Source organism: Hyperolius riggenbachi, chromosome 1 (assembly GCF_040937935.1).
Source record: "Hyperolius riggenbachi isolate aHypRig1 chromosome 1, aHypRig1.pri, whole genome shotgun sequence".
In the NCBI taxonomy this organism is placed as follows: domain Eukaryota; kingdom Metazoa; phylum Chordata; class Amphibia; order Anura; family Hyperoliidae; genus Hyperolius; species Hyperolius riggenbachi.
In genome coordinates this window covers 306,828,222-306,854,670 of record NC_090646.1, presented here as the reverse complement: position 1 = coordinate 306,854,670, position 26,449 = coordinate 306,828,222, and the positions used below count along the sequence as shown (strand labels likewise).

The following is a 26,449-nucleotide window of genomic DNA, read 5'->3' as shown; positions in this document are numbered from 1 at the left end:
AGCACCACTGTAAAAACAATTGATGGTTGCTATGGGCTGTTGCACCACCACACCACACCACCTTCTTCGGCACCAACAGCCTGGTTGGCTGCAATTAGCGGATTTGACATTTTCACAGCCAGCGCTGATATCTTATCTAAAGTGGACTCCAGGCGCCTCAAGCTACAGGTGTGTACATTAGCAGTCTTATCTTCATTACTTCAGCGAAGCATGAATCTGAAGTCAAACTTGCGTTCCCTGGCGCTTAAGCTATTCCTCTTAAAAACATCTATGCTACGTTGCATTAGTACGGCATTATGGCACATAAGCCTATGTACAGCATACAGACACAGTAAATTAAAGGACGTTATAAGAAGTTACTAGAAGTGAGCTCTGCAGCTCCAGTTTGGCTTTATATACTAGCCTCTAAAGAGTTAACTTTGACATCACCTGGCAGGGGCAGACCAGTAACACATCGCTTGCTAGGCTTCAATTGGCTGACAAGAGCATGTGATGTATGACATATAGATAGCTATTTGCATCTGCGCACTAGGGCCACAGCCATATATGGTTTTTCCTACCTTGCTACCATGAAAATGAGGTCATATGTCCCCCTGAATATGTTTACAAGACTAGCGACCATGTTTCTGTTCTGTTAGGAACTGTTTATACCTCCCTAGACAGATTGTCTAGGCCTGATAAATTGTTCTATGCCTTTCGTGAAATATAAACAACTGTTCCCAAAACCTTCTAGTATTGTTGCTAGAAATGTCTCTTAAACATATGCTCTGCATATCAAGTCTTTTACTGAAACCAGTTCTCTAAAGTACCTAAGGGCCCAGAATTCAAGCAGGTAATCCTTAAATTCCAACAGGGAGGGGGCCAGACTTTTTTTTCCCCCTACCTTCCTGTCCTGTGCTTACCCAATATTGGCACCCAGCAGAGTAAGTACAGCGGTGGGGTTTGAGATGGTCTCACTTCTTCTAGCTCTGTGTCTCCCGTACACTCTCTACTTTTTGCTTTTCCTGCACAGTATGATTAGATCGAAACGGGCAGAGAGCAGGCAGCTGCAGCAGAGTATGGATGGGATGAACAGCAAAGTAAAGGCTACCTAATACTTCTATACTGGGGGGGGGGACACAAAAAGGCTACCTATTACTTCTATCTTGGGGGACAGAGAGGTTCACTTATTATTTCTACTTGGGAATGGGAGGGTAGCTACCTACTAAGCTTCCTGTGGGGGGCAAGGGAAGGGAGTCAACAGGTTCCTATTAGTGCTCTACATCCCCTGGAGAGGTGTGTGTGTGTGTGGCGGGGGGGGGGGGGGGGGGGTGAGTCTTTGGCGCCGTTCCCACCAGCGAAAAACTGACAGTTTCAGCATAACAGAAAGAGACCTGTCACTCTGCAATGGATCTGAAGCAGAACCCAAATTTAGGACCTGCATGATAATTCACAGAACACAGACAAAGCGGATGCCAACTTAATCAATTCAAGCCTATGAGAACTTAGGGAACTTTGTGAGCTATAACATTTCAACCAAAAGTAAAGTATTACTTTAAATGGATTTATTTAAAAAAAATATATATGTAACTTAAAAAAAAGCAGTCCAGGTGTTTTTTTTTAATTAGTGTTTGATAACATTTGAGTACTCAGTCTTATTGTTGCGTTGTCTCATTCATTTATTTGTGTTTGGTTAATTTTCAGCTCCACTGGACCAGCCATGCTGTAAAGCGCTGTATGACTTTGAGCCAGAGAATGATGGAGAACTTGGGTTTTGTGAAGGTGATATTATTACGTTGACCAATCAGATTGATGATAACTGGTTTGAAGGAATGATCAGTGGCCAATCGGGGTTCTTTCCACATAACTATGTGGAAGTTCTAGTTCCTTTGCCCCAGTGATGCCATGATTATACTACATTCAGAATGCTATAACCCTAGATCTTCTCATTTGACATTGAGGACCAATACACTGCAATGTAATTAATATTTCTTCTTTCGCTAGTGAAGGCTCCTGTGGCATGAAGAAAAGGACTTGCGTATCTTATAATTTTATACCTAAACTTTTTCCGTCCAGTCTTCTGTGAGAAATTTTTGGGTTAGGTATTCATTACATGCATGAAACTACAGAACACTAAAGGGGAGAAAGTAGCGTCAAGTGTTATAAGATTTAAGAAAGATTTGCAAATCTTTACTGAGCTGACCTCTAGGGCAGAGGCAAGTCTGTTTTATAGCTATGTAAAGGGGTATTGTATTATGCATTCTCTTTAATTTTTATATTACCTATTAAACTTTAAAAGACAACTGAAGCTGGAGGGATATATAAGCTGCCATATTTATTTCCTTTTAAGCAATACCAGTTGCCTGATTGTCATGCTGATCCTCTGCTTCTCATTTTTTTTGTCCATAGACCCTGAACAAGCATATGCAGATCAGGTGTTTCTGACAAGATTAGCTGCATACTGGTTTCTGATGTTAGCCAGACACTACTGCAGCCAAATGCATCATCAGGGCTGCCAGGCAACTGGTATGGTTTAGAAGGAAATAAATATGCAGGCTCCATATTTTTCTTTAGTTGTCCTTTAAAGGACACCCGAGGTGACATATGACATGATGGGTTAGACATGTGTATGTACAGTTCCAAGCACACAGATAACTAGGCTATGTTCTTTTTTTACTTTCTCTGCATGAGGTATGTAAGCGACAGTTTCTGTCCAGGTCGGGACCGGGTTAGACTATAGCATAACCCTCACTGATAAGGATTTACAGCCATAAAACACTTTTTTGGCAGAAAATGGCTTCGGAGAGCAGAAAAGAGATAAAAAGGGGCAATAGTTCATAGATTTTAGCTCTGGCATACTTCAATGCATGTGTCATTGAGCAGAAACAATGAAATAGCAAAAATTAAAAAAATAGATTTTAATATAAAATAAAACTGTGGGATAGCTAAAAAGGCATTTTTAGGAGAAAAAGTATAGATACAATGGTTTATCTCAGCATTTTTTTTCCACCTCGGTTATCCTTTAAAGAAATTCTGTTTTTTTGCATCCCCGATCCAGCACTGGTTGATCGCAGCGATCCCCAGGAGATGACAATATTTACCTTTGGGATCTAGCACAGGTGCAGCACCATCTCCCCCCTTGGGCTCTGGCGGAAATAGCCAAGACCAATCAGGTTTGCTGTACTGCATGGTCTCACCTCACGCTTACACAATAGGATGGACCCTATCAGGCTCTGCTATGTCCGACGGAACCCGAGGGGGAAGATAGTATTGCGCCTTCGCCGGATCCCAAAGGTAAATATAGCCGTGTGCTACAGACACTACTGTGCCGTCAGCTGATTTTCCGGGGGGTGCCAGCGCTGGATCGGGGTTACACAGGAGGATGGGGGAAGCCTCATTAGGATCCAGAGGCTTCCCCCTCCAAAAGTAAGTACCCCACCCATGTGCAGGTTTTTTTTTATTACAGATTCTCTTTGTATCCCAGATGTAACTAATACTAAGTGTGTTGTAATTAATACCAGTGTAAAGGTTTTTTAATGAAAACACCTACTGCACAAACTGTTTTGAAAAACATATTTTAGCATGCCTCCTAGTGCAACTACAGGTAAGCTTGGTGGCACTTAAGGTGCATACACACATCCAATTTTGATTGGCCAATCACTGACTAAATTTACCACCTCCATGTAGTATGAGGGCCAACAGACCTTTAATACTATGAACAGATTGTGTAGCTAAGTTCATTTCACAAGGAAGTGGTATAAGTGGACAGTCAAAAATGGATGTATGTACCAGGCTTTAGTTTCAGCTGTGCTTTGATTAATTTGCAAAACAATTAGTAAAATACCCACAATTTCAACTATTTAAAAGTGCTAATAGTTCTCATACAAGGCATTCAGCTAAATATCCTTGAAGTGCCACTGCTTTGTGACAAAGGGCATTCAGCTAGATAGTGGAATATGTGGTTCTCAGCATACAAGTACCACATTAGCCCACAGACTTTAGGTATAATGGGAACATAAAAATGCTTCAGTTTGAAAACTTAAAGAAAACCTGAACTGAAAATTTAAAGTCAAAATAAACATAGACGGGTCATACTTACCTCCCGTGTAATCTACTCCTCAATCTCCTTCTCCTCTCCTGTGTCCTGTTTGTCCACTGTGATCAAGGGAATTCTCCATCCTCCATTTTGAAAATGGTCATTACCCCATAACAGCTTTCTGGTCAGCACACTGTTAAACTGTAACATCATCCACTAGAGCCATAGGGACACATGGCACATCAGTTGTCCTCTCAGCGATAACTGACAGCAACTGATATATTTCAGTTCTGACAAAATGTCAGAACTGGAAGGGATCATTCATTGTCAAAAGAAAAAGAAAATGGTGAGCTTCTGAGAGGAACTGATGGCAAGGTAACTATGTAATGTTCATTTGAAGTTACCTCGTGTTTATTTTAAATATTTTTTCTCAGTTCAGGTTCCCTTTAAAAAAAAAAAAAGTTGTGGCCATGATGTTTCAAAATATAACTCCACTTTCATAAAGAATAACAATATCCTACAGTGCAACTACAGAGGCGTAAAATAGTGCCTGTGGAAAACACTTAGTTTGCATCCCCCTGTCAAAACCACCTGTATAACAGCATCCTCCCTCAGCTTCATAGGCAGAGCTACCCCTTCACACAACCCAAACGCCCCACATATAAGGTCACTTCTTCTCCCACAGAGCCCTCACTTGCTTCACAAATGCATCATCGGGACAACCCACTTGGTTTCCCAAATACAAGAATTTAATATGCCCCCAGATACATAAATTAAGTAGCATCAAGTAGTCACATGCCTCCAGATAAACAATCAAGCAATCACGTCTTCATATAAAAGAATCAAATAGCCACATTCCTCCAGATAAAAGAATCAAGACGTCACATGCCTAGAGATAAAATAATCAAGTTGTCACATGTATCCAGATAATACAATCAAGTAGCCATATGCATGCAGATAAAAGAATCAAATAGTGATATGCATCCAGATAAAAAAAAATCAAGTAGTCACGTGCCTCCAGATAAAATAGTCAAGGCTGCTTCAAAATTAAATAACCAGATGCCTCAAGATAAAATAAATAGCCAAGACTTATATATAGGTAGTAGGGTGCCCCGGTATGGGTAGTAAAGTGTCCTGGTATAGGTAGCAAGGTGTCCCTGGTATCAGTAGTAAGGTGCCTCTAATATTGTTAGTAAAGCTACATACACATGGGGGACAATTGTCCCCCGTTGCATTCGCGCACGCGAACAGGGAGCGACAGCTCCCTGCCGGCGACAGCTGTCCACACGTCTCGCCAGAAAGGCAGAGACGCGGCGGAAGCTGTTTGTGAACGGAGCATCCCCCGGCCAGATGCTCCATTCACTCGCGTAGGTCTCCTGTCGCTAGCCCGCGTACTCACGCGGGACTAGCGACAGTTCCGGCGAAGTGCGGCGACAGCTGTAGCCGGCGATTGAACATGTCAATCGCCTGGCGACAGCTCTGGCCGGCGACGGTTCGGGACGCGCGCGTCATACACACGGGCAACTTGTCGCCGCAACACGCGCGTGCCACGTGGTTGCGGCGACTGCCGTACCCCGTGTGTATGGGCCTTAAGATGCCCCGGTATAGGTGCAAATGTGTCCGCTATATAGGTAGAAAGGTGTCCCCAGTATCTGTAATAAGGTACCCCGGTAAATGTAGAAAGGTGTCCCTGGTATTGCTAGTAAGGCACTCTCTGTGTTGGTAATAAGTATAGGTAGAAAGGCGCCCCCAGAATAGGTAGAAAGGCGCCCCCAGTATAGGTAGAAAGGTGCCCCCAGTATAGGTAGAATGGTGCCCCCAGTATAAGTAGAAAGATGTTCCCTGTAAAGGTAGCTCACCTATCAGGTAGCCAAATGTTTTCCCTTCCCCCACACACACTGTCTGCCACTGTCTGCCACCCTTCAGACCTCCAGATCAGCGTGGTGACAATCCGACTTGCTGATCAGCATGGGACCCAAGAGCAAAGTGGTGCACAGCAACTGCGCAGATAGCTTAAAATGTAGGAAGTGACGAGTGACTTTTCTTCCGCATCTGAAGTCCGACATTACTGTGAACTGCTCAGTTCCCGAGCTGATCTGCAAGGTCTGAATGGGAAGAAAGGGAGGTTGGCAGACTGAGGAGAGCAGTGCCAGTGCCATAGTAACGTGCACCATATGAGAGACCGAAGACAGTGATTTTTTTTAGGGGGGTGCAGGCTGGGACCCTGGTGATTGTCACAGGTTCACCTGTCTGCTGGCATGCCGCCTCCTCTGTTCTTTATCTTTCTTCATGGCCGCCAGGGGCACCTGTACCATGTGACTCCTTTGCATCTACTGTAATCACATACAGTACATGCGGGGTACATATCTTACATGGGTGGGAGACCAGCTGGGGGGCCTTTCTGGTTGATGTCAAAACACTGATACAACAGCACAGCCGACCAAACCTTTTTGAGCGAGATTTGACACGTTGCGGCATCAATCTTTGCCACATTTGATCATGAAGATTGAATTGGTCAGATATCAGTGCTGCAATTTGAGTAATATGAGTACCATTAACCTGCAATTGAAATCTTTTTGCTTTCCATTTACTTTTCTGTTCCATTTTACCAAATTCTGTTCAGTGTCTAAAGTGCTTTCCTGATTTTGTTGAATTTTTAGGGTACAACATAACTGTTATTCAAGCACATATGATGTGCTTCAAATATAAATGGCACTGACCCTTTATTTGGTATGATCACTTTCAGTGATAGTTACTTGAAGAGTGTAACACACAAACCAAGAATATACGGTAGTAACAGACTATAACTATTAAGTGTTAATGGGCAGCACGGTGGCATAGTGGTTAGCGCTCTCGCCTTGCAAGCGCTGGGTCCCTGGTTCAAATCCCAGCCAGGTCAACATCTGCAAGGAGTTTGTATGTTCTCCCTGTGTCTGTGTGGGTTTCCTCCGGGCACTCCGGTTTCCTCCCACATCTCAAAAACATACAGAGAAGTTAATAGGCTTCCCCCCAAAAAATTGGCCCTACATAATACATACATATGACTATGGTAGGGACTAGATTGTGAGCCCCTCTGAGGGACAGTTAGTGACAAGACATTATACTCTGTACAGCGCTGTGTAATATGTCGTCGCTATATAAATACTTAAATAAATAAATAAAAATGGCTAGACTTTAGAAAGCAAGCATAAAATGCAGTTTTATTTCAATCCACTTACAAACTGTAACTGTGTTGTAATGGAAATCATGGAAATTCTGCAGACTTAGGAAGGTCTTGGAAGAAACTTCAAGCACAGATATTTTATATAACAATCATATTTTTCATATAATCTATACAATAGAAGAAAAGATACGTGCATCATCCATCCTTTACCTTGTGGTTTATTGCAGTATGGTGGCGTAGTGGTTAATGCTCTCGCCTTGCATCGCTGGGTCCCTGGTTTGAATCTCAGCCAGGTCAACATCTGCAAGGAGTTTGTATGTTCTCCCCGTGTCTGCGGGGGGTTTCCTCCGGGTACTCAGATTTCCTCCCACATCCCAAAAACATACAGATAATTGGCTTCCCCCTAAAATTGTCCCTAGACTAAAATACACTACACAATATAGACATATAACTATGGTAGGGACTAGATTGTGAGCTCCTCCGAGGGACAGTTACTGACAAGACTATATATACTCTGTACAGCGCTGCGGAAGATGTTGGCGCTATATAAATACTAAATAATAATAATTGCATCTTCTTAAAGTCTGGGCAGGAGGAGGAGGAGGTGTTACTAGCAATTGATTTTAGAGGCAGAGGGGAGGATTAGGTTGTTTTTTTTTACAGGCTGAGTGCTCAAGATACAGATAAGCCTGCCTCTGTGTAATGTTTACAAACATGGCTGCTGTCATTGTATCACAGGAAGAAATAATCTATTAAATCCATCCATTTTCTATTAAAGCTGTTTGCAGCTAGATTTGTTATATCTTATCTAAACTTTAGATAAGATATATAGACAAGTTACTTGTTATAGTTAGTTTTTCATCTCGGATCCACTTTAACATCAAAAGCGACATGCTTTAAGATCAAATTTTGATGTTAAGAAGATGCAATAAACCACAAGGTAAAGGGGTAACTGGAAAAAAGGGCGCCGGCAGCTAGTGGAAAAAAAAGGGTGCCGCCATTCACTCCCATAATAAATATCGTTTAATGGGCGCCGAACAGGAAAAAAGGGCGCCGGAGATTAACGTTTTACAAATGGCGCCCGGAGATTTTTAATGTTTTATAACTGTACTTATGATGATTTAAGTTTAGAAAATGCACCCATGCCGAATAACGTTTATAAAAAATACTAACAGAATTATCGTATTTAACTAAAACATTATTTAAAAATGTATCCCTTAGGGCTTGTTTCCACTGTAGCGGTGCGGAATCGCCTGGATTCCACCGCTGAAGAAATCGCATGCGGCTGCGTTTCTCCATGCGGATTTCCCCGCGATTTCGCATGCGATTTCGCATGGCAAGGAGCCATGCGAATTTAACCATGTCACTGCCTGTGTTAAGTTCCATTGGCTTTCATGCGAAATCGTGGGGAAATCCGCATGACAAAGCCGCATGCGATTTCCCTATTAAATACATTAGCGGCGATTCGCCCGCATTCCTGCCGCACGCGAATCTGCACGACCCTGTCGTGCAGATTTTCCCCGCACCGAAAAACGCCACCACCGCCGCACACGTGGAAACAGCCCCATCCACTAACATTAAGTAAGCGAATCCGCATGCAGTGCCCGCATGCGGATTCGCTATAGTGGAAACGAGCCCTTAATGTTTGTAAAACATTATTATTCACAAAATAAAGCGATTAGTACGTAACGTAGATTGCAATATATTTTTCAAAGTCACTATTTGTAAACCATTATTATCCACATAATAAAGCGATCAGTAAGGGTTGTGGTTAGGGTTAGGCACCACCAGGGGGGTGGTTAGGCACCACCAGGGGGGGGGTCTTAGGGTTAGGGATAGGTACAGGGAGGGTTCTGTGTGAGAGTAGGATTAGGTTTAGTTTTAGTAATTATTAAGTATTTATACTTACTAATGTTTTACAACACTTATTACGAACGTAGTTATATTTATATCATCGTTATAAACAATATTTTCAGATTTTACTATAAGAAGAAACAATAAATGAAGGTTATTCACAATAATATACAATTATAACGATTAAACATATTATCATTTTTTTAACAAACGTAACTAGAAGTTTAACTTTTGAAACAGGGAAGATTAACGTTTTTACAATTGGCGATTTCATACACATTATTTAATGATTTCTAAATTTGTAAAACATTATTTGTAAACGAAATACAACACTATTTTTATAAACGGTATTATTGCCTATCGTTTCCCCGACGCCCTTTTTTGATGTACGCGGTAAAAGATGGTTGGTGCACGCATCTTTTCTTCTATTGTATAGACTCTAATGATGTTTTCTTCAACACACTTCCTACGGTGCACATGTCCAGGCATCAACATCCAGGATCGCAGCAACGTTGGTGAGAGTGTATATGTACCCACACTGACATAAGAATAGGGGAGTGCCACACTTCTTCTTTTCCTTATTTATACAAATCATTTTTCATAGAATGCTGCACAATTCTTTTATATCACTCTTCCAGATTAGTGAATCTATCTGCCCACCGGGTTGATGTACATTTGCTTTTAAACTTCTGCATATCATTTTATTTGCCAAGTTAGCATTTCCTCAACATTATTCTTTTTTTTTTTTTTTTTTTTTTTTTCTTTTTCAAGAAAACAATTCTTCCAGTGCTGGTCCTGTTATAATAAAGGATACTGAATAACTTATACTACAGTGTGACACATGTATGCATCTGCATAGAATAAATGTAACGTTCACCAACAGTACAGATTCACTCGCATGGAAAAACAGTCATAAAATGTAGTGGGTCACTTCTAATCCCCCCAACACTGTGAAAATAATGTAATAAAGAAAGTGCTTCATTTTTACAATAATTATGTATAAATTATTTAGTCAGTGTTTGCCCATTGTAAAATCTTTTACAGCCCTGATTTATATTCTGACATTTATCACATGGTGACATTTTTACTGCTGGCAAGTGATGTAGCTGCTGCTTGCTGGTTTGGCAGTTGGAAACTGCTGTAAACAGCTATTTCCCCCAATGCAGCAGGGTTCACAGACAGGAAACTGCCAAGAGTACGTACTCAGAATTTCTTTGTGGGAGGAGTTTCACCACGATATCAGCCATACAGCGCCCCCTGATGGTCTGTTTGTGAAAAGGAATAGATTTCTCATGTAAAAGGGGGCATCAGCTACTGATTGGGATAAAGTTCAATTCTTGGTCGGAGTTTCTCTTTAAAGACTTGTAACATCAAGGCTTGTTATCTAAATGCATATCTACAAATGTAACACAAAAAAAACATAATATATAAATGCTACTTATGCTTATATCATATTTGTATATGCAGGCTTAGATAAATATAAATGTAGTCCTGATAATCTGCAAGTAGTTATTTTCTTGTACGTTTATACAATGAATTCTATGCAAGGGCTATCCAACAATGAATGTTTTATGCTCTATTTTCCTATACAGCAATAAATATTAATATGATATTAAAGGCATACTATCGATGTATGCATTTATTTTTAAATGCTGTATGTCAGTGGTCCTCAAACTAAGGCCCGAGGGCCAAATGCGGCCCCCTGAGGCTTTTTCACCGGCCCCCCACTCTCAAAATCTATTACTTATAGATGCAGTCCACTGCATCTTTAAATATCTGCGACCCACATAAAGAAGAGCAGTGCTGGCACCACCCATCCACATGGGTCCAATTGGACTGCAGGTTGTCACCTGGGTATGCTTCACTGTCTGCAGCAAAGATGTTCTTCGGACACCACATGAATGGCTGCTTTTCCTCCGGAGGAGATTTCCTCTGTGTTGCAGGACATACTATCTGCACATACTGTGTTGGGGGCATACTATCGGATTTGGTTAAATGGGAGGCTGCACATGTTAACAAGTAATAGTTTACACTACCTAGGCTTAATGTAATGTTTTCTACATTTCTTCATGTATACTCTAGCCCCCAAGCAGTCTGAAGTATGTTGACCTGGCCCTTGACCGAAAAAGTTTGGGGACCCCTGCTGTATGTTGTAGCACACATTAGGACAAGTACTAGGAGCAATTTGATTCCTCACACAGCTGTTCCTCTCAGCTGTAAAATCCTCCGTCAGTTTTAGGTACAAAATGTTTCTAATACTGACGGCTCCCAGAGGGCTAGACCATGTCTCTGCACAGGGGAGTTGCTATCAACTCCTCAGTTCATAGTTTAATTATCACCTTGCTGAAAGAATTATTGATATGATGGTAAAGGGGCCCATACACCTAACGATTTTCCCACCGATATACGGCCGCTTCGATCACAGTGATCGAATCGGCTGTGGAATCGCCGCGCACACCGCTGACAGAACGATCGATTTCCGTCCGAAATCGATCGTTCCCGTCGATTCCCGACGATCCGTCCGTGCGGAAGATTTTTCTCGATCGCCGGCGGGTCGGGAGTACGTCGATGTCGGCGTTTGAATGCCCGACGACCGACGCAATACAGCGGGTATACATTACCTGTTCCAGCCGGCGCGAGTACCCGCTGTCACTGCTGTCTTCTCCGCTCTGGTCTGGTCTCCGGCATGCTTCACTTCTTCCTGCCCGGCAGGAAGTTTAAACAGTAGAGGGCGCTCTACTGTTTAAACTTCATGCTGGGCAGGAAGAAGTGAAGCATGCCGGAGACCAGAGCGGAGAAGAAGACAGCAGTGACAGCGGGGACTCGCGCTGGCGGAGCAGGTAATGTATGCGGGGGGGGGGGGGGGGGGGCGGGGGCAGCACCACCACCCCCACAGATTGTGAACGGTTTCAGGCTGAAATCGGTTCACAATCTGTTTGCAGTATACACAAGACAAATAACATTTATAATGTGCTTTTCTCCTGGCGGACTCAAAGAGCCAGAGCTGCAGCCAATAGGACACGCTCTATAGGCAGTAGCAGTGTTAGGGAGACTTGCCTAAGGTCTCCTGCTGAATAGGTGCTGGCTTACTGAACAGGCAGAGCCGAGATTCGAACCCTGGTCTCCTGTGTCAGAGGCAGAGCCCTTAACCATTACACCATCCAGCCAGTAAAGGTGGCCATACAATCGCTCTCTGATCAGAGAGGGATCTATCTGTTGGTCGAATCTGATGGCAAATCGACCAGTGTATGGCCACCTTAAGGGGTTAAAGATTCTAGCAATGTGTGTTTATTATCTTTGCTTCTCTTGACTGATAAAGATACTAATAATGCTAATTGTAAACAGTGGTCTGCCCCCATCAGCAGCTTGTAAAGTGGATGCAGCCTGGAGTGAATCATCACAAGCGGGCAACCAGTCTGAGTGTAAACACAAGACTAGTGTTATAGCTAGTTATATTCCAGCAATATTACAGCTCATTTAGTTACCTGTTACCACCTCAGATCAGCCTATTTCTCCTCATGTCTCCTGCATGTTGTGAGTGACACAGTGAAATATATTTGTGAGCTGTGTGAGAAATTAATTTTTAAGCAGGGATAGAGGGAGAGAGACCTGGTTGAATAAAGTGCCCCTAGCACTAGTGGTAATGTGTACACTAATAGAGTATTAAAAAAAAGTTGTTTCGATAGTATTCCTTTAAGTACTATATAACTGTAAGCATGTCTTTTAAATGGAATGTGCATTATAGTTACTGTCTTAACCAACATTTTATTCTAATCAAGGTACTTGCAACTTAATTCAGAATGAGAATATGAAAGAAAATTGTACTACTGCTGTTTAAAGGACAACTGTAGTGAGAGGGATATGGAGGCTGCCATAATTTTTTTACTTTTAAGCAATACTAGTTGCCTGGCTGGCCAGCTGATCCTCTGCATCTAATACTTTTAGCCATCGACCCTGAACAAGCATGCAGTAGACCAGATGTTTCTGACATTATTGTCAGATCTGACAAAATTAGCTGCATGCTCATTTCTGGGCCATATACAATATATCAACAGGTCTGCCAGGCAACTAGTATTGTTTAATGGGAAATAAATATGGCAGCCTCCATTTACTTCTCACTACAGTTGTCCTGAAAGCCTGAGGCCACATTTATAGTGGGAACTTGCATTGTGTTCCCTGTATAACAGGAATGCAACAGAAAAAATCATACCACAAGTTATTGCGGTGTTGTGTGGCACACAGTGAAGCATACAGTCAATGAAAAGTATACTTCTCAGTACCTCTTAATGTGCAAGTTTTGCATACAGTGCCTTACTGTATTGCAACACCCCCACCACACTGTAAACATCACTTTAGGTAGTGCATTGCCATGCGGCAATCCGTCGCATGGCAAAAGGCATTCGTTATGCTACACCACGCTGCTTACTTGGTGCATAGTCCATGTTATCTACCAAGTAAGCCTCGTGACTATTAGAGGGTTTTCTTAACCACTTGAGGACCACAGTCTTTCTACCCCTTAAGGACCAGGCACTTTTTTTCCATTCAGACCACTGCAGCTTTCACGGTTTATTTCTCGGTCATACAACCTACCACCTAAATGCATTTTCCCTTCTTTTCTTGTCACTAATACAGCTTTCTTTTCGTGCTATTTGATTGCTGCTGCGAGTTTTACTTTTTATTATATTCATCAAAAAAGACATGAATTTTGTCAAAAAGATTTTTTTAACTTTCTGTGCTGACATTTTTTAAATAAAGTAAAATTTCTGTATACATTTTTGTGCTACATGTCCTTGATAAAAAACAAAACAAAAAACTATTCAGTGTATATTTATTGGTTTAAGTAAAAGTTATAGCATTTACAAACTATGGTGCAAAAAGTGAATTTTCCCATTTTGAAGCATCTGACTTTTCTGACCACCTGTCATGTTTCATGAGGGGCTAAAATTCCAGGTTAGTATAAATACCCCCCAAATGACCCCATTTTGTAAAGAAGACATCCCAAAGTATTCACTGAGAGGCATGGTGAGTTCATAGAAGATTTTATTTTTTGTCACAAGTTAGCGGAAAATGACACTTTGTGACAAAAAAAAAAGTTTCCATTTCTGCTAACTTGTGACAAAAAAAAATGAAATCTGCCATGGACTCACCATGGCCCTCTCTGAATACCTTGAAGTGTCTACTTTCCAAAATGGGGTCATTTGTGGGGAGTGTTTACTGTCCTGGCATTTTGGGGGTGCTAAATTGTAAGCAGCCGGTGCTCATTGGACTTTGGGCCCCTTAGCGCAGTTAGGCTGCAAAAAAGTGCCACACATGTGGATTTGCCACACTCAGGAGAAGTAGTTTAATGTGTTTTGGGGTGTATTTTTACACATACCCATGCTGGGTGGGAGAAATATCTCTGTAAATGACAATTTTTTGTTTTTTTTACAAACAATTGTCCATTTACAGAGATATTTCTCCCACCCAGCATGGGTATGTGCAAAAATATACCCCAAAACACATTATACTACTTCTCCTGAGTATGGTGATCCCACATCTGTGGCACTTTTTTGCACCCTAACTGCGCTAAGGGGCCCAAAGTCCAATGAGTACCTTTAGGATTTCAAGGGTCATTTTGAGACCTTATCCACTTCACAGCTCCAGTACAGTATATCTACTCCCCTGCAGACTTCATCTAACCGCCCAGGGGAGTAAATATACGTACTCCCGCTGCTACCACTACTGTACCCGCTCCCGCTTATTTGTGCGCTCGTTCATGTTGCCATCTGCCCACCAGGAGATCAATGAATGGGAAAGCAATTCCTAATCATTGATCTAAGTCCCCGTAGCAATTATCGGCGCCTTTTATGAGAAGCTGCACGATCATTCTAATAAATAAAAGTTTCCCATCTTCAGTACACTTCTTGTAAGCATACATATTTTGCTTACAGGACGTATAAAAAAAAAAAGACTGAGGCCATCTTGTGGCCAAATAGTAAAACTACATCTAAAAGTATTTTTTTTAAATGCAAAGACCTGTTTTTACATTTTAAATTAACCCCTTACCTCCCACACTCCCCAATAGTTACCAACATTTATTTTTTTTGTAAAAAAATACAATGAAATAAATTTACAATTATAAAAAATGCATAAATAGTTTTCTTAGGGACTGAACTTTTTTAATAGTTATGTCAAGATGGTATAATACTGTTACTTTATAAATTATGGGCTTTTTATTAATGATGGATGCAAAACTGAAAAAAATGCATCTTTATTTCCTAATAAAATATTGGCTCCAGACATTGTGATAGGGACATAATTTAAATGGTGTAATAACCAGTACAAATGGGCACATAAATTACGTGAATTTTAATTATGGTAGCATGCATTATTTAAAAATGATAATGGCCGAAAACTGAAAAATAAGGATTTTTTTCCAATTTTTTTCTTATTTTTCCATAAAAAAACATTTAGAATAAAATAATTCTTGGCATAATGTACCACCCAAAGTAAGCCTAATTAGTGATAAAAAAAAACACATTTAACACATTTAATTCTGATAAGTAGAGATAAAGTTATTGGCAAATGAATGGAAGGAGCTGAAAGGTGAAAATTGCTTGGATGCTGAAGGGGTAAAACCCCTCAGTTGTGAAGTGGTTAAGGCACCTAAAATGCCAGGGCAGTATAGGAACCCCACAAATTACCCCATTTTAGAAAGAAGACACCCAAAGGTATTCCGTTAGGAGTATGGTGAGTTCATAGAAGATTTTATTTTTTGTCACAAGTTAGCGGAAAATGACACTTTGTGAAAAAAAAAAACTATAAAAATCAATTTCCGCTAACTTGTGACAAAAAATAAAATATTCTATGAACTCACCATGCACCTCATGGAATACTTTGGGGTGTCCTCTTTCCAAAATGGCATCATTCGTGGGGTCTGTCCTGGCATTTTAGGGTCTCTGCAATCATTACATGTATGGCCAGTATTAAGAGTTTCTGCTATACTCCTTATATTGGGCATACGGGTAATGCACTCTGAGCTGAAAGGAAAAATGAACATCAAACAATCAATCAATCAATGTGGATGAAAAAATATCTGCCAAAAAAATGTGGAAAAAAGAGGGGGAGGCGTCTGCCAGGACATAGGAGCTGCCACCTAAAAACTTCCAAACCCACTCAGCTCGTATGCCCTGGAAAACCCGATTTATCCATTCACACCGATCGATGTGGATGAACAAATCATTGCCAGAGTTCGTTTTTGATACAAAGTGCTTGCCAAAGCATATGAACCCCAACACCGCTCCTCGGCCCATATGCCTTGGGAAACATATCTTTTTTACTGCGGAGGAGAAATCTCGTGCTGCAGTGCTGCATGCACCAATTTTGTGTAACCTGACAGAAGCACAATGCTTCTGTCAGGATGCACCATCAGTGCTGCAGCTGATTGGTCAGTCGGTCTGGATAGAAAAAAAGAGAGAAGAAAAAAGAAAAAACGAAAAGGAGGGGAAGGTGTCTGCCTGGACATAGGAGCTGCCGCCCCAAAAATCCAAACCCACCAGCTCGTATGCCCAGGCAAACCTGATTTATTCATCCACATCGATTGATGTCATTGCTTGAGTTTTTTTTTTAATACAAAGTGCTTGCCAAAGCATATGAACCCCAACACCGCTCCTCGGCCCATATGCCTCGGCAAACGTATCTTTTTTTTTACTGCGGAGGAGAAATCTCGTCCTGCAGTGCTGCATGCACCAATTTTGTGTAACCTGACAGAAGCACAATGCTTCTGTCAGGATGCACCATCATTGCTGCAGCTGGTTAGTCGTTCGCTCGGTCCATCTGGAAGGTTAATGGATGGAAAAAGAGGAAAAAAACTGAAAAAAAAAAACAAACAAAAAAAGCAAGCAAGCAGCAAAGCAATTACTTCATTAACATTATTAAACTTTGAACTTTTTTAAGAACCAAACATTAACTTTTTTGCTTACCTTTTTTTTGGTTTTTTTTAACTTCCCTCCCGAGGACAAACCTCTCCTCCCCCATGGGACAATGTGCGAAGTGCAAATCGCACAGAGTTGTGGCGAAGTACATTACGCATTTTGTCCCAAGTGAAAGGAGAGGTTTCTGGCAGCCCTGTGTATTAGGGTCTCTCGAAACCATATGTTTGGTTTCACACTGCATATTGACATATCCGGTGGGTCGAGCCCGCCGCACCGTATCGTCCAAAACAGACCTTCAGGGAATACCACAAGAGTAGCATTTGACTTAGTAATGAACTGCGTCGCCATAGACTAACATGACTTCCGGGCCGATCAAAATTGCCGCAGAAGCCACGCAGTAACGTAGGCATGCACTAGCGTTAAGTCAAGCACTTCCGGCGTAGGGGGGGACCGCAAAGTGTGACTTTTGCTAGGCATTTTGCCCTAACGCATCGCAGCAGTGTGAAATAGCACTGAGAGACCCTTGTGTGCCTACCGCTGTGTCTGCAGTTCCCTACTCTCTAATAGTGTACCTGCTCGTGGTACCTCTCAAAACACTCCCCTAGGCATAGGCCAAGCTGGTCAGGACAGGTGGGACAATAAACAGTGGTGTCACGCCTTATTCCAGCCCTGCTGCAGACACTATAACGTTTTCTTCTGAATCGGTGACCTGGGTACTCTGAATTGGATAGGCGTAATGCCTTCCATGCAGCCGGCTAGTTGCATCTTGGGGTTGGGCCACGGCACCTCCTGGATACAGGAGTTCCATAGTGATCTGTCTCTGAAATTGTAGAAACGATCCAGTTCTCTCAGCCTTACAAAGAGAACAAAGCTGTTGTAAATTGCCAATTGAGGTAAAAAAGACACACTTTTTTTTTTTATACCAGCATCTTGTTTTTCGGGCAACTAAATAGGGCGCTAACCTCTGGTCATTGAAGTCCACCCCTCCCATGTTAGTATTATACTCGTGGACGACAAGGGGTTTTTCAATGACCTCAGTTCGCCGTTGAATTTCAACTGTCGTGTCTGCGTTAATGGTGGACAGAAAGTAAACGGTACGGGAGGGTAGGAGGCGCCCTTAGAGGTACTATTGATCGGGCTTAATTTGAATTTACCAATGGTTATATGGGTTATTGTGTGTAAGAGGAAACACACCAATAATAAGTCTGTATATTGTGTTAGGGTGATGGACGTCTTGATACTTAACAGTTATTGGTATAGAAAATTGGAATGATCCTACCTTAAAAAGTAGTCAGATCCATTAGTGTAAAATTTTAAGAATTTATTGTAGCACTTAAAATGACAACGCGTTTCGCGGCTGAAACCGCTTCATCAGGTCGTATGTTGTGCCTTTAGATAACACACCTCTGAGCAAAGGCGCCCAAGCTCAGAGGTGTGTTATCTAAAGGCACAACATACGACCTGATCACCTCGATGACAGGTTTCATTGAAGCGCAGGATGTTCTCAAATCTTGTCCTGGACATGGCAGCAGAGTACAGGGGGACATGACATGCTGGGTCTGTAGACCAATAAGAACACATTCTGCTTTAATAGTCCCGTGTGAAGGAGAGGGCCCAAAAAAATTTTAATTTCGGAAACTTGGACTGGTTTCCACCGAAAAGGTTGGGCAAGGAACTTATTCGGATTGGCGGTTATGTATTGTGTGGCCTTACGGTTGGTCTCTGCCACGATTAAGTCTAAGAGGTCCGGGGTGAAGAACAGATAGAAAAAGTCTAGGGCTGATCCTAGATTATTTGTCTCCAACTGGACTCCAGAGTGGGCGGTGAAAGGGGGAAGTACGGGTGCGGCGGAATCAGGGGATTGCCAATTTGGATTTGCCAGCACCTCTGGTAAACTAGGGGTAGTACGGGCCCGTTTTCTTGGTGGCTGCGACTGGGATTTTACTGCATGTGCCACCAAACCAGTTTCAACTTCCATGCTGGTGCTCGCCACTTCACCAGGGTCTACGGAAGTACTGGTGCTAGGTCCAGGAGATGTTGTGCTGCTGGTGCTTGCCCCACCATGAAATTTCAGACCAGCACTAACACCACTCTGCTGCCCTTGAGGCCGATCCTGCGCCACCTGCGGTCCAACAACATGGGGTGTTGTACGCCTGGCTCTAGCCGGGACCTCAACCTCGTCATCACTATCGGTCAGTGAGCCACTGCTCAATTCAGGTTCAAACTCTGTCCCGGAAGATTCGTCGAATGAGGCATCCCAATCGTCCTCATCCGACTGGGCCATGTACCTGAGAACCTCATCATCGGAATACCCCTTTCTTGCCATGGTGGACTGCTAAATTTAGGGGGTATTCCTCTGAGACTACCCAGAAAAAAAGAGCACCTACCTAGCAAAAGGGAGTATTTGAGAGGTAGAAAGCTGTGGTCACTGAGTTTTGATAAAAAAAAAAAAAAATCAAAACTGATGTTTACAGTGCCACAGCTATTGTACAGTGTTTTTTGCAGTGATCAGAATAAAAAATTTCTGTCACTGCGGTGGGGCGGGCTGAACGCAAGTGCAGGCGAACGATCAGGCCTGATCGGGCAAACACTGCGTTTTTTTGTGGATCCTAGTGACCCTAATATAGATCTGACTGCGATCAGTAATGATCACTTACAGATACTATATAGTACCAATGTTGATTAGCGACAGTGATGACGCTAATTAGTGACTGTGGTGCAGTGGGCTGAGCACTAACTGACACTTACAAAGGGGCCTAGCTAACTGGCCTAACTGCTAACACTAGTGATACTAAAAAAGTGACAGTTTTCACTGATCACTGGTTTTAGATCACTAGGATAGTGACAGGGGGGTGGTGGCGAGTGGGGAATCAGAGGCAATCAGAAACAATCAAAGGCAATCGCAGGCCAATCACCGTTCACTCAAATCACGGGACAATCACAGACCAATCAAAGCCAATCACAGGGCAATCAAACCAATCACGGGACAATCAAAGCCGATCACGGGACAATCGAAGCCGATCACGGGACAATCAAAGCCAATCACAGGCCAATCAAAGGGCAATCACAGGCCAATCAAAGGGCAATCACAGGGCAATCAAAGCCAATCGCGGGACAATCAAAGCCGATCACGGGACAGTCAAATACAATTACAGCACAATCAAATATGATGTCAGCACAATCAAATACAATTACAGCACAATCAAATACAATGCACTGGGAAGGTGATTGGGGGGCGATCTGAGAGTGTGTGTGGGGGGGGGGTTGATTAGGTGCCCGCACGGGGCAGACTGGGTCCTGATCTGATGGGTGGCAGACACAGGGGGTGACGGTGGGAGATCAGTGAGGGATTACAGGGGAGAATAGATATAAACAATGCACTGGGGAGGTTATCAGAAGGGGGGGTCTGGGGGTCTGGGTGGGTGATCAGGTGCCCCCAAGGGACAGTTTAGGGTCTGCTCTGATGGGTGGTGGTGACAAGGGGTGATAGACAGGTGATAGATGGGTAAGGCAGTGGGTAAGGCAGCTGTATACAAATGTATACAGTATACAGGGGGGTGGTCTGGGGCGGGGATCTGAGGGTAGGGTGGGTGATCAGGGGACCCTAGGGGGCAGTTAGGGGACCTAATCTGGGGGATAACGTCGCTAGATAGTGACAGGGAGTGATTGATGGGTTTTTATGGGGGTGCTTGGGTGCAAATACTGGTGTTTGGTGATGGTGATAATGGTTAAGGGCTCTGCCTCTGACACAGGAGACCAGGGTTCGAATCTCTGCTCTGCCTGTTCAGTAAGCCAGCCCTAATTCAGTAGGAGATCTTTGGCAAGTCTCCCTTACACTGCTACTGCCAATAGAGCGCGCCCTAGTGGCTGCTGCTCTGCTCTGGCGCTTTGAGTCCGCAAGGAGAAAAGCGCAATATAAATGTTATTTGTCTTGTCTTGTCTTGTCGTGTGCTGGGGTGATCAGGGGGGGTTCTGAGGGCTGGAGTGGGCGATCGGGGGGTCTGGGTGGGCTAAAGTGTGTGTGTGTGTGTGTGTGTGTGTGTGTGTGTGTGTGTGCGTGCGTGCGTGCGTGCGTGCGTGCGTGCGTGTGTGATATCTTACTGTGCTGCCGTCCTCTCTGATGGTCGCACGACGAGTGACCATCAGCGGAGGAGGCAGCCAGTATAATACACTTTGTTACAATAACAAAGTGTATTATACGCTTGTGATTGGCCCGATCGCGCTGTTTGAAACTTGCCGGCGCTGCTAATTGGCCGGCGGGTTACGGCGCAGAGTGGGCGGGGCTAGTTGCCGGTGGCAGATCGCGTCATTGATGACGCGATCTCTGCCTACCCACGCCTGCCACCGCCGATGGGCGTATTGCGGTCGTTTAGGCCCAGTACTTGCCACAGCATCGGTTGTGGGCGGTCGGCAAGTGGTTAAATTGCGATCTCTTTTGCTCTTCTATTGACTTGTAATACCTAGGGAATGAGTCTACTTTGTAAAAATTATAATCCACATCACTGTACTCTATCACAGAAATGTTTTGATCAAAGCATTATCAGCCCAAGCCATGGATATTGTAGTGGCCCTCTGTCTTGGAATAAAAGGGGACCATTTAGGGCTCAATCTGTATTGAGAGATGCAAATAATTCCAATTTGACTCAAATTTTATAGTCATTTTATCCAACTTGAAAATGGACCAATCAAATGTAGATGTTGTGCAACATCTTTAAGTGAAAGACACAAATGGAGAGACGATTGAGAGCCCTTGATAGTGTAGTATGTTAGCTCATTTGGTGTGTTACCCCCCCCCCCCCCCCATCACCACCAAGGGTGGACTTGAGATTTTGAGTATAATTTGAACAGATTTTAATTAATGAGGTGCGCTGGACATAAGCAATCATAATTTCTTTTCTAATAAGTGTAACACTTTATTAAAAAAATGAGGGTTATTACACCAAAAGCCTTAGATTGTATATCAACTATACTCACTCGCTCAAATACACACACACCAGAGCATACTGGTTCCCCCTAAAAAATGAAGTAAAAATTCCAAAAATTAAAAAATTATTAAAAACATATAGAAACTTCTGACCTTCCAAAAAGGTGCTTATATGTAGCTTAGACGTATTTCCTAAGATTTGCAAGATCTCTGCACAAAGAAAGTTCCCCAGATATATATATATATATATTTCACCAATGGATCGCACAATAGCAATGATGTCTTGTAATTTCAATCATCAGCTTATCTCTCCCTATAAGGGTTGTTATACATAACGGTCTGGGAGTGACTGATACGTGTATCTCACCTTCCGTGGTATCATACATCAAAACTTACTGAACAATATGAGTATATATAAACATCTGAGAGCCGATCCTGGGAACCAATTCGGAAGAGAGGACAGTTGTTGAAGGGTGCTTACCAGAAGGGCAGCCTGAATAAAAAAATAATTTGAGTTTGTGAGCATATCCCACCCAAGGACAGCTATTTTTTACCACCTTCCAAAGGTGCACAAGGGTCTGGTTGATCCTCCGGGGAGGCCAATTATCTCTGGGGTGGGGTCAGCCACATCGAACCTGTCCAGATATGTGGACAGCTTTCTCCAAAGATATGACAGATTCACTCCAGCCTTCCTGGAGGGCACCAGACATGCTTTGAATGTCCTAGAAGGAATAAGGTGGGAGGATGGGTGGCTACTTGCCACTTTAGATGTGGCGTCATTGTATACAGCCATGCAACATGAAGATGGTCTGAAGGCTATCTATTATCTGGATTTGGACCCTACTATGAGGATAGAGCAAATAAATTTCATTTTGTGTGCAATTCAATTTATATTGACACACAATCATTTCAGATATGGAGATGAGTTCTTCCTCCAGACTAGCGGGACGGCAATGGGGACCAGGTTCGCGCCGGGGTACGCAAACATCTTTATGGCCCATTGGGGAGCAGCTACCTGAACAGAGCCTTTGAATATCGAGAGGACCATTGAACACGTTTTATCACATTCAAGACACATTCTCTGGGACTGTTTTGATGTAAGATACCATGGAAGGTGAGATACACGTATCAGTCACTCCCATACCGTTATGTATAACAACCCTTATAGGGAGATAAGCTGATGATTGAAACTATAAGACATCATTGCTATTTTGCGATCTAGTTGTTGTTCTTGTCTAGTTGTTCTTTGTGCAGAGATTAGGGCTTAGCTCTGCCTCTTCAGGAAGCGCTCCTCCGAGCTTACAGAGGGGATTTGGGGGAGAAAGACCCCTTGTTTTGCCGCGGGATAGCAGCGTTTTAGCAGAAATTATACTGATTAACATGACTGCCTGTTAAAAAAGTAAATTTAGACTCGCTTCAGAGTCTCTTTAAGAATAAAATATTTTTCCTACTGAAAAATGATTATTTTGAGTTTGCTTGGGTAGGTAAGTCCACCACTACCTCTCTTTTTAAACCAACTGTTTTTAATTATTTTACTTTGTACTGGCTCCCCTGTTAAAATTATACTCAACTTCAAGTGGGTAATTTTCCATTTTTCAAAACCAGGAAACTACAAACCTAATCCTAAAAACTCTATACAAAATCTTAGCAGTGATTAATCTAATTTCAGTTAATGTTAAAGTGAATAGGAACCAAGATAACAAAATAAAATCGGTACTTAACTATGGAGAGCGAAGGGTCTGGGTCCTATCGTGCCTTCCCACTCCTCTCATGGATCCCTCATTCCAGCTCTGGCTCCCCCGGTAGCAGTGTTCAGCCAAATTGGTCAAATACTGCATTCTGCCACCAAAGGAGGCTGTGGAAGTCTTCATGAGCCCGCGTGCTCCTGAAGGCCTCTTGCACACTGCATGCATTTCAGATTCCGATTCCGCTTTTTAATCTGTTTTTACATCCGATTCCGATTCAGATTTTTAATCTTAACTGCATGCTGCGTTTTTTGATCCGTTTTTCTGTTGAATGTATTCAGGGAAAATCGGAAACGGAATCGGAATCGGAAACGGAATCGGAAAACGGATTTGCAGTGTGCAGGGAGCCTAAGACAGGCTGTTCTGTACTGTATGCTCTGCACATGATGCTCTTTCATGCGCTCATGCAGAGGCAGTACAGAGCCGCCTGTCTCCCGAAGACTTCCGAAGCCTCCCTCGGCGAAGGTTTTAAACGGGATGCCAGCACTTAACAGAGGGAACCGGAAGAAGAGCAGGAATGCTCTATAGGACCCAGAGCCTTACCTCTCCATAGGTAAGTATCTGTTTTTGTTTTTCATTTTTAAAGCTTCCCATTAGCTTTAACATCAGTCTATTAACCACTTAAGGACTGCAGTCATAACACCCCTTAAAGGGAACCTGAACTGAGTAAAATAATTTAACATAAACACACAGTGTACCTGCAAATGAATATTACATACTTACCTTGCCGTCCGTTCCTCTCAGAAGGTCACCATTATATTCTTACTGTGATCCCTTCCAGTTCTGACCAGATTTTTTCAGAACTGAAATATACCAGTTGCTGTCAGTTATACATCAGCAGCTGTCAGTTACAACTGAATGTACAAGGTAATGTCCATGTTTCCCTATGGCTCAAGTGGGCGATATTACAGTTTAACATTATGCTGACCAGGAAGCTGTTACGGGGTAATGGCCATTTTCAAAATGGAGGACAGAGAATTCAATTGATCACAATGGACAAACAGGACGCAGAAGAGGATAAAGAGATTGATGAGTAGACTACACAGGAGGTAAGTATGACGTGTTTATGCTTATTTTGACTTTTAATTTTCAGTTCAGGTTCTCTTTAAGGACCAGACACTTTTTTCCATTCAGACCACTGCAGGTTTAACGGTTTATTGCTCGGTCATACAACCTACCACCTAAATGAATTTTACCTCCTTTTCTTGTCACTAATAAAGCTGTCTTTTGGTGCTATTTGATTGCTGCTGTGATTTTTAGTTTTTATTATATTCATCAAAAAGACATGAATTTTGTCAAAAAAATGATTATTTTTTTTTAACTTTCTGTGCTGACATTTTTCAAATAAAGTAAAATTTCTATATAAATTTTTGTCCAAATTTATTGTGCTATGTCTTTGATAAAAAAAAATCCATTAAGTGTATATTTATTGGTTTTGGGTAAAAGTTATAGCGTTTACAAACTATGGTGCAAAAAGTGAATTTTCCCATTTTGAAGCATCTCTGACTTTTCTAAGCACCTGTCATGTTTCATGAGGTGCTAAAATTCCAGGATAGTATAAATACCCCCCAAATGACCCCATTTTGGAAAGAAGACATCCCAAAGTTTTCACTAAGCGGCATGGTGAGTTCATAGAAGATTTTATTCTTTGTCACAAGTTAGCGGAAAATGACACTTTGTGACAAAAATAAAAATAAGTTTCCATTTCTGCTAACTTGTGACAAAAAAATGAAATCTGCCATGGACTCACCATGCCCCTCTCTGAATACTTTGGGGTGTCTACTTTCCAAAATGGGGTCATTTGTGGGGTGTGTTTACTGTCCTGGCATTTTGGGGGGTGTTAAATTGTAAGCACCCCTGTAAAGCCTAAAGGTGCTCATTGGACTTTGGGACCCTTACGCACCTAGGTTGCAAAAAAGTGTCACATGTGGTATTGCCGTACTCAGGAGAAATAGTATAATGTGTTTTGGGGTGTATTTTTACACATACCCATGCTGGGTGGGAGAAATATCTCTGTAAATGAGATTTTTTTAAATTTTTTTTTTTTTTTACACATAATTGTCCATTTACAGAGATATTTCTCCCACCTAGCATGGGTATGTGTAAAAATACACCCCAAAACACATTATACTACTTCTCCTGAGTACGGCGATACGTGTGACACTTTTTTGCAGCCTAGGTGCGCTAAGGGGCCCAACGTCCTAGGAATACATTTAGGATTTCACAGGACATTTTGAGGCATTTGGTTTCTAGACTACGCCTCACGGTTTAGGGCCCCTAAAATGCCAGGGCAGTATAGGTCCTCCAAAACGATCCAGCACAGCTCTTTTAATCAGAAGATTAGTTTATTGGATCATAAAAATACAAATATTAAAGCTGCATAGTGGCTACGGTCCACCGTTTCGGACCATCACAGTCCTTGTTCACGCCACACAGCCAAATGAACAACTGCAGACATGCTCTTTATATAGTCAAAGCTCCAACAGGGCAACCAATCAGAGGAACCTATGCAAATGACTGGACCTGATGGGGAACTACAGGGCTTGTCCACAAAGGGTACCGCCCTCCCACTCCATTGGTCAAACATTTTGGTCGTGGGGGACTAAATAAGGAATACGACTTAAATTTTGTGTGGTAGATGTTCTATGGCTCTGGGTCTGTTGTTTGGGGGTGGGGGGTGTCCTTTGGGTCCCCTTCTTATTTGTCACTTATGTATCATAGGTTCTTTTGCACATTTTTACCATGCATTATTGAACTAGGGGTGTTATTTTATGGGTGGAGACCAGGTCATCTATTGATAGCACTGGGCATGCGTATTTTTGTTTGTGTCTGTTT

General features: G+C 42.5%; 1 protein-coding gene across 4 annotated transcripts in view; it reads left to right on the top strand.

Moving 5' to 3' along the window:
* SH3GL1 (SH3 domain containing GRB2 like 1, endophilin A2) overlaps positions 1-26,449 on the top strand; it is a 594,767-nt gene that overhangs the window by 453,119 nt on the left and 115,199 nt on the right. For 3 of the 4 annotated variants that reach the window (XM_068233809.1, XM_068233806.1, XM_068233808.1), the window contains one exon: positions 1,684-7,196. In XM_068233809.1, coding sequence (XP_068089910.1) covers positions 1,684-1,880 — 197 coding nt within the window. In that variant the 3' untranslated portion in view covers positions 1,881-7,196. Of the gene's footprint in view, positions 1-1,683; positions 7,197-26,449 lie in introns of those variants that run through there. The other variant, XM_068233807.1, reaches the window with a different exon arrangement.